General features: G+C 41.2%; 1 protein-coding gene across 1 annotated transcript; it reads right to left on the bottom strand.

Annotated features, from left to right (window-relative positions):
* Positions 1–295: 295 nt before the first annotated feature.
* LOC126059298 (N-acetyllactosaminide beta-1,6-N-acetylglucosaminyl-transferase-like) lies at positions 296–7,779 on the bottom strand (the record flags this gene model as incomplete). The annotated part of the gene is made up of 3 exons (XM_049854989.1): positions 296–321; positions 390–1,196; positions 7,764–7,779. Coding segments are annotated over 3 exons (849 nt in total), but the record flags the coding sequence as incomplete, so codon positions are not given.
* Between the last annotated feature and the right edge of the window lie 725 nt (positions 7,780–8,504).

The raw sequence follows: 8,504 nt of genomic DNA, 5'->3' as shown, positions 1-8,504 counted from the left end.
GAAAAGACATTACTTTTTATGTTGTTCAGCAATGATTACAATAGCATTTTACACAGTAAAAAAAAAAACTGGAAAGGAATGCTCAACAACTGAGGAATTGGTAAGCAAATTGTGGTACCTCCATACCAGGAAAAAGAATGTTGTCACTGCATATTCCAATAACATAGGGGAATTATTACGATATCCTGTTAAGTAAAAGGAGCAGGATACAAAATTGTATTAGTATAACCTACCTACATAAAACAATATACAGAGAAGAGATAAATAATGAAAGCATGTAAACAAGAATTACATCTTAATTTGTATAATGGGCCATTATTCCTAAAATAAAAATTTTTTAAATTTTAAATAAAAATAAAAATGTAGAATGGAAATCAAGTTCCACATACCTGGAATCCTATTGAGTGTCACCCAGAAATGTTCATCAGGAGAGTAGGTGTCCTTTGACCACTCAAGGAAATCAGTAGCCCTCTGGTCTTGAAGAACAAAACTAGCAAATTCCCTTGTAAGGGCAACATAGGCAGAGCCAAAGTAAATGGTTAGATTATGGGGAGGAGGCATTTTTCTCATCCAAGTCCACCACATGAAGGAAAACAAAGGGTATCTCTGTTCCAAGTGCACATATTTGGTCCTTCTGATAATATGAGGAGGAGGCAGCACCCCTGGGGTAATATTTTTCCCTTTAAACCCTTTCAGATACTGAACTATCTCCTTGTTGGTTTTCAGGGGGAAATCTTGCCCACAGGTGTTAATCACGTACTTCCAGGGAACCTCTGAGGCCATCAGGTCTCTCATGCAGTTCAGGTCGGCCTGGAGCCTAGACACTCCTGCATAGACCACAGACTCCCTCTTAGAGGCCAGAAAGGCATTTGAGAAACAGCTCAGTAGTTTTCCCACTGCCTCTTTGAAAGCAGCTGTGGCCTTCTCATCCACATGAACACAGTAGACATTTTGGGGTGTATAACAGGCCCTGAAGAGCCTTTCAAATGTTTCAAAGTCTTTGTGGATGACCATGATATATGCCAAAGGGAACTCAGCTTCTTCTTTGGACAAAGGCTCCATTATATAGTGGTTTAGCATCAAGTATTGTTGACAAGTTATGTCTCCAAACGATGTCATTGGTATATTTTCATCCAAGATCATTTTTTTTCCTGTCATAATCATATCACAGACTTCTGCAAGGACTGAAGTGCTTGAGATTTTCCCCACTTGCAGGTATTTGTGTGGAACTAAGTTGTTGGTATATAGAAAAAAAAGAATTATAGACATGACCATAAGCCCTATGACAAAACCAAACATCTTCAGCTTCATTTTTAATATCATCTTTTTCAAGTCATTTGCCTGACTTCATAGCATTGCTGAAGTCAACCTGCAGGTTCATCCACAGACAGCTGGAAAATCTGCTCCAAATTCTTGTTTTTGGTAAGAGTAGAAGTATTGGCTCTCATGAAATGGAAGGAGGATCAATCACAAGTCTGCAGAAGGGATCGAGTGGATCTGAGGACATGAGTCACTGAGGCAAACTGAATATCCGGGCAAGAGCTAAGCACAGTTGGGCAGCTTCATCCTGAAATCAAGACCTTGCAGAATCTGCTCCAGCTGTCAACTTGGGGTGATCTTTGCATGTAAGTTAAGAGTAGAATGTGTGTCAGAGAAGACCACCATCACAGTTATTAATATCACATTTGAATACAGGGGACAATATATATATATATATATACACACATATACCTTCAACTGTGATCTGTCACAGATGTCCCAAGGCAGGTTGCAATTTACACTGACAACACTCAGCGAAAAAAAACCACTGCCTTCAAGTCGATTCCAACTCCTAATGACTTTATAAGACAGAATAGAACTACCCCCATAGGGTTACTAAGGCTGTAATCTTCACAGAAGCAGACTGCCACATCTTTCTCCTGCAGAGAAAGCAGCTGGTGGGTTCAAACCATCGACCTTTTGGTTAGCAACTGAGAGCTTATCCATTGCGCCACCAGGGCTCCTTTGACAACACCTATAGTCGCTCAATAGCCGTTGTTTCTTTATACCTAAAAATAAAAAGTTCACAGAACTTCAGAGCTGGACGGAATCTCAACCAACTCACTCAAAAGACAAATGGAGAACACTGAGAATGAATTATTACTAATATTCAACCATATATTTGCCTCCATAATCTCACTGGCAAATCTGTGAGGTCAGTATTGACATTCTATCCATTTTTGTTTCTGTTGTTAGCAGCTGAGGATTGGGGGGAGCAAGAAACATGTCTCTCACCCTTTATTATGTGTTGAATTGTGTCCCCAAAAAGGCATGTTCAAGTCCTAACCACTGGTACCTGTGAATGTGACCTCATTTGGAAATAGTGTCTTTGCTAATGCAATTAAGTTAACGTGAGGTCATTCTGGAGTAAGGTGGACCCTAATCCAATATGTTGTCGTTGTTAGCTGTTGTCAAATCGGTCCCCAAGTCATGGTAACCTCATGTACAACAGGATGAAATGCTGCCCGGTCCTATGCCATCTCCACAATCTGTGGTGCATCAAACCATTGTGATTCATAGAATTTTTCTTGGCTGATTTTTCAGAAGTAGATCATCGGGCCTTCCTCCCCAGTCCATCTTAGTGTGGAAGCTCCACTGAAACCTGTTCAGCATCATAGCAGCACACAAAGCCCCCAATCACAGAGTGCTAGTAGCTGTGCATGAGACGCATTGGCCATCTATCGGATCCCGGTGTACCATACAGAATGAGAGAATTCTACCACTGAACCACCACTGTCCCGGCACATCCATTTTACACATGAAGAAACTGAAGTCCAAAGGTACTCTGACTTGCCTGATATGCAATAATTAGTTAATGGCAGCACTGGGTCTCAAACCTCCCTCTTCTGACTTCACTGGCCTTCTACCTGGAATAGTCTCTCTCTTTTTATTTCTTGCTCTTTTTCATTGTGGTGAAAACATACACACCAATGGAACAGTCTCTTGAGTTCCTACACATCCTTCAGGTGCTGGTGTGACACTGCTTTTCTTGGTAAACCTTCCCTCCCCTGTCAAGCCTGGGTAAGCACCCTTCCACCTACCCTAATAGCATCAATTATTTGTTTGCTCCACCACTAGTCCACAGAGGACTCTTTCTGTATACCTTAGCCCAGTTGGTAGAGCAGCAGACTTTTAATCTGAGGGGCCAGGGTTCATGTCCCTGTTCAAGTGCCCTTTCACTTGGAAACCCTGGTGGCGTAGTGGTTAAGTGCTACAGCTGCTAACCAAAGGGTTGGCAGTTTGAATCCACCAGGTGCTCCTTGGAAACGCAATGGGGCAGTTTTACTCCGTCCTATAGGGTTGCTATGAGTCAAAATCAACTCGATGGCAATGGGTTAGGTTTTGTTTTGTTTTAGCACTAGCTTACAGTAGACACTCAGCATTGAATTAAGTCCTGTCCTCTATGCCAGGGGTTGGCAAGCCAGAGCCAGCGGGTTTGATCTGGCCCACTGCATGTTTTTATACAGACTGCAAGCTAAAAAATGTTTTACATTTTTCAATGGTTGAAAAAAATCCAAAGGAGAATAATATTTTGTGACACATAAAGACTATAGGAAATTCAAATATCAGCGTCCCTAAATAAAGTTTTATTGGGACACAGCCATGTTCATTTGTTTACATATTGTCTACGGCTGCTTTGGAAATACAAGTGTAGAGTTGAGTAGTTGGGACAGAGACCATCTCGTCAGTAAAGCCTAAATATTTCCTATCTGGCTCTTTACAGACAAAGTTTACTGACCCCTGTTCTATATTTATGGATGCCTCCATGTACCATCTACTTTTCACTACGTCAAGATGACAATTGTGGATTTGGTATCATTTTACAACTTTTTGTTTTATTTTCTGGATTTCCTTCTGAATATTAGAAAGGCATCATATTTGATGGTAGAGTGTGGGCTCTACAGAGAATCTGTGTGAGTTTGGATCCTGGCTTTGCTGGTTCTTAGCTATGTGATCCTGGGGAAGTCATGTTACTTTTTGGTTTCACTTTCTTCATCTGTAAAATAAGGATAATAACAGTAGGTGAATTGTTTGGCGAATTAATGAACTAAAAAATTGATTGCACTTTGACCAGTCTCTGGCACACAGAAAATACTCCATAAGATTGTTATTATTATTACTACCTACACATGGTCACTTTAAAGTCTACTTAGACCACTAGTGGATTGGAATTTGATAGCACACTGCACTTGGCCTGACTCAACTGTAACTCAAACTTTGGCAAGATGTCGTGCTGCCACATAGTGGCTGGTTATGGAATAGCTTGACATATCTTTCTTGTCCTTTAACTAGTTGCCATGGAGTCAGTTCTGACTCATGGCGACCCCACGTGTGTCAGAGTAGAACTGTGCTCCACAGTATTTTCAAAGGCTGATTTTTTGAAGTAGGTTGCGAGGCCTTTCTTCTGAGGTGCCACTGGGTGGACCACTAACCTTTTAGTTAGCAGCCAAGCACATTAACCATTTGCACCACCTAGGGATGCCTTCCTTTCATTTAGGTGGTTAAACATCTTGTAGATAGGTGGAAGGGAGAAGAATCTTACGGATGGATGGGAGGGGACATTTTCATGACACTTCAGCACTTCATTCTCCACTAGATTGAGCAACTTCTAGGGAGGGACATTGTTTTCTAAGCCATAGAGGAGTACTCAATGTAGCATCTGAAATAACTAAAAAACCTGCCTTGCTCAAGGTCTCAACCCCACCAGCCAGCTAAGGTTTCTTCAAGGACAAGAGACCTCATAAGAAGACAAATTGTTTCACTGAGTTATTATTCAAGAAGCACATAGATAACTTTTATATATCTCATTAAGCCATTAGCAACCAGCAACACTCAACAGAGGTTCTGAAGAAAATGGGACAAGAGACAAGTCAGATTAGATGGAAGAAAAGTGAGTAAGGTGTGGAGTACGGGATGCTATTGGGGCTCCACTGGAATATGCTGGCAGACAGAACCAAGAAGTCAGGAGAGAATATGTAACCTGAGGTTACATATCATCACTTATATTATTTATTTTCAGAATTAGAGATAAGTCTTAAAAATTAATTTTCCCCAGTGCCCTACACATGCTCATATGAAAATTACATAGTTTTGGTTTAATTCTTCCCATGTAATGTGACTGAATGTTCAATTTTAAATTCAACCTATTTTTTTCAGAAAAGTTAAATGGCTACATAGGAGAACGGTGAAGTGTCAAAATTGGAAAGAAACTTGGAGGTCATCTGGCCCCACCCTGCCCTTTTACAAAGGAAAGAAAAATGCCATTGAGAGCAGGAAAGTGACTTGCTGGAAGTCCTGCCACCATCAAGTGCCAGATCTGATAAGCTGCCTCAGACTTTAGAAAGGAAAAATTTACCAGCACTTCTCTAGACCTAGGAGTCCCTGGGTGATGCAAACAGTTCACATGCTTGACTGCTAACCGAAAGGTCAGAAGCTCCAGTCCACCCACAGGTGTCTGGGAAGAAAGGCCCGGTGATCTATTTCCAAAAAATCAGCCACTGAAACCCTATGAAGCACAGTTCTACTCTGACACACATGGGATCAGAATTAACTCCATGGCAACTGGTTTTTTTTACACCTTGGCCTAACTCACTACTCAACTGAAGGTCAAGTTAAACAAAGGGTGAGGCTATCTTAACTTCATGAGACTTGTTCTTACATTCAGTTTCCACTCTCAGAAATCTAAGCAAAAGAAAATATCTGTGCTTATAAAAAAGGCTGGTATAATATTTGCACTTTGAAGCATAGTGTGATAACATTGGTTTAGGTGAGTCTTATCAGGATTGGGCAAATACATTCACAGCAAAAATTAAAAGTTTTTTGAAACCATTCTGACTAAAGTCAAAGATGTATTCAAAACTCCTGTTAAAAACCAAAACCAAACCCACTGCCATCAAATCAGTTCTGACTCATAGAAATACTACAGGACAGAGTAGAACTGCCCCCTAGGGTTCCAAGGAGCACCTGGTGGACTCAAACTGCCAATCTTTTGGTTAGCAGCTGTAGCTCTTAACCACTGTGCCCCCAGATATTTATATTTATGAGTGTCCTTTAAATCCTTAGTTATCTTCTGTAAATAAATTATTTCTCCTAAGAACAAGAGTTGGAAGGGTGGAGCAGGATGATGAAGTGAGTGGACACTCCCATTTACTCCCCCAGCAACTAACCCACTGAACAGTGACTAAAAACAAGCACATCTCCGAATAGTAGCTGAGGTATTGGAGGGTCAGAGTGGGTCAGAAGCAGGAGAGAGGAGGAACACAGATGGCACGGAAGCTGGGAGAAACTACTCGTTAACATTAGGAGCGCTTGCTCATTGCAGCCATTTTGGGATGGACTTGCGTAACAACACAAACAGGGAACACAGAAAGGGAGCTCATCTGAGGAAGCTGTAGCCCAATTTTTTTAAGGTGTCACAAATTGGCCTTGGGAGTTCAAGAGCTGTGCAGTTGAGAGGAGGCGAAGGGAGACTGTGGTGATGCAAGAGAGTACTCTTGAATCTTGCTGAGGCCTGAGACTGATGGGCAGTAGGACTGGGAGGAACTGCAAGAGAGCAGGGTGAGGGGAATACTTCAGAGTAACAGATGACGCATAGGGAAATAGTCCACAGTGGGACATCATTGGAGAGCCTGTGCAGCGGTACCCACGAGAGAAAAACATAGGAAACCCCCACCTTCACCAGAAGAAAGTCAAGCCCCACTGCTTACACAAGTGTCTGTGACCAGCTAACCTCCCTCCCTCTGTGGATGCACACTGAATTCCAGAGATCAAGCATCCAGAACTCCTGAAACAGCACTAAACAAACAAAAAAAAAACTAAGGATAAGAGTGCCCTCTAGTGGTTCTCAAGAGAATATACCAAGCCCGCTGCCATTGAGTTGATTCTGATACATAGCAACCAGTGGGGCTGAGTGGAACCGCCCTGTGGGTTCCAGTGGTGGTAAGTCTTTGCGAAGGTGGGCTGCTGCACCTTTCTCCCATGGAGTAGCTGATGCAGGCCCCGGCCTTTTGGTTGGCTATCGGGGGCTCTGCTGTTGTGCCACCAGGGAGTCCAAGTTCAATAAGAGAGTAAAACACACAAAATCACAAGAGAAAAAAGAAAAACCAGAAGCAAAACATGAAAAGGAGAAAATTTCTCATATGGAGACCAGACTAATAGAATTGATAATTTTCAGACTATGGTGTTAAATATGTTTAAAGAAAGCAAAAAGCACAAGAAAACAAACTAGCAGAGATCAGGAAATAAATGGAGGAACAAAATGAGAGCCTCAAAAAGGAAACTGAAAATATCAACCACAACAAAAAAAAGAAAACTACTGGAACTGAAGTATAAAGAAACTGAATTAGAAAAAGAAAGAGAAACACTCAACAAGAGAGTCGAATAGAAAGAAGATAGAATAAAAGAACTAGAAGATGAAATAACTGAACTTATCAACTCTCAAAAGAGACAAAAGAACAAAGAAAAGCAAACAAAGCCAAAACGAAATGTGGATTCAATTAAGAACACCAGAACACTGTCTCATATAGTGCCAGAAAATGAGCCCCCCAGGCTGGAAGGTACTCAAAAGATGACTGGGAAAGAGCTGTTTCCTCAAAGCAGAGTTGACCTTAATGACATGGATGGAGTAAAGCTTTCAGAACCTTCATTTGCTGAGGTGGCCTGACTCAAAATTAGGAGAAACAGCTGCAAACATCCATTAATAATCAGAACTTGGAATGTATGAAGTATGAATCTAGGAAAATTGGAAATCGTCCAAAATGAAATGGAACACATAAACATCGATATCCTAGGCATTAGTGAGCTGAAATGGACTGCCATTGGCCATTTTGAATCAGACAATCATATAGTCTACTATGCCAGGAATGATAACTTGAAGAGGAATGGTGTTGCATTAATTGTCAAAAAGAACATTTCAAGATCTATCCTGAAGTACAATGCAGTCAGTGATAGAATAATATCCAAATGCCTACAAAGAAGACCTGTTAATATGACTATTATTCAGATTTATGCATCAACCACTAAGGCCAAAGATGAAGAAATTGAAGATTTTTACCAACTTCTGTGTGATCGAACATGGAATCAGGATGCACTGATAATTACTGGTGACTGGAATGCAAAAGTAGGAAACAAAGAAGAAGGATCGGTAGTTGGAAAATATGGCCTTGGTGATAGAAGCAATGCCAGGGATCGCATGATAGAGTTTTGCAAGATCAATGACTTCTTCATTGCAAATACCTTCTTTCACCAACATAAATGGCACCAGATGGAACACACGGGAATCAAATTGACTGTATCTGTGGAAAGAGATGATGGAAACGCTCAATATCATCAGTCAGAACAAGGCCTGGGGCCGACTGTGGAACAGACCATCAATTGCTCATATGCAAGTTCAAGCTGAAACTGAAGGAAATCAGAGCAAGTCCATGAGAGTCAACAGGAAAAATAAGGAAAAAACAAAAACATGG

This window comes from Elephas maximus, chromosome 1, assembly GCF_024166365.1.
Source record: "Elephas maximus indicus isolate mEleMax1 chromosome 1, mEleMax1 primary haplotype, whole genome shotgun sequence".
NCBI classification, from domain to species: Eukaryota; Metazoa; Chordata; class Mammalia; order Proboscidea; family Elephantidae; genus Elephas; species Elephas maximus.
The sequence above is the reverse complement of the archived record's forward strand: the minus strand, read 5'-3'. Positions and strand labels throughout refer to the sequence as shown.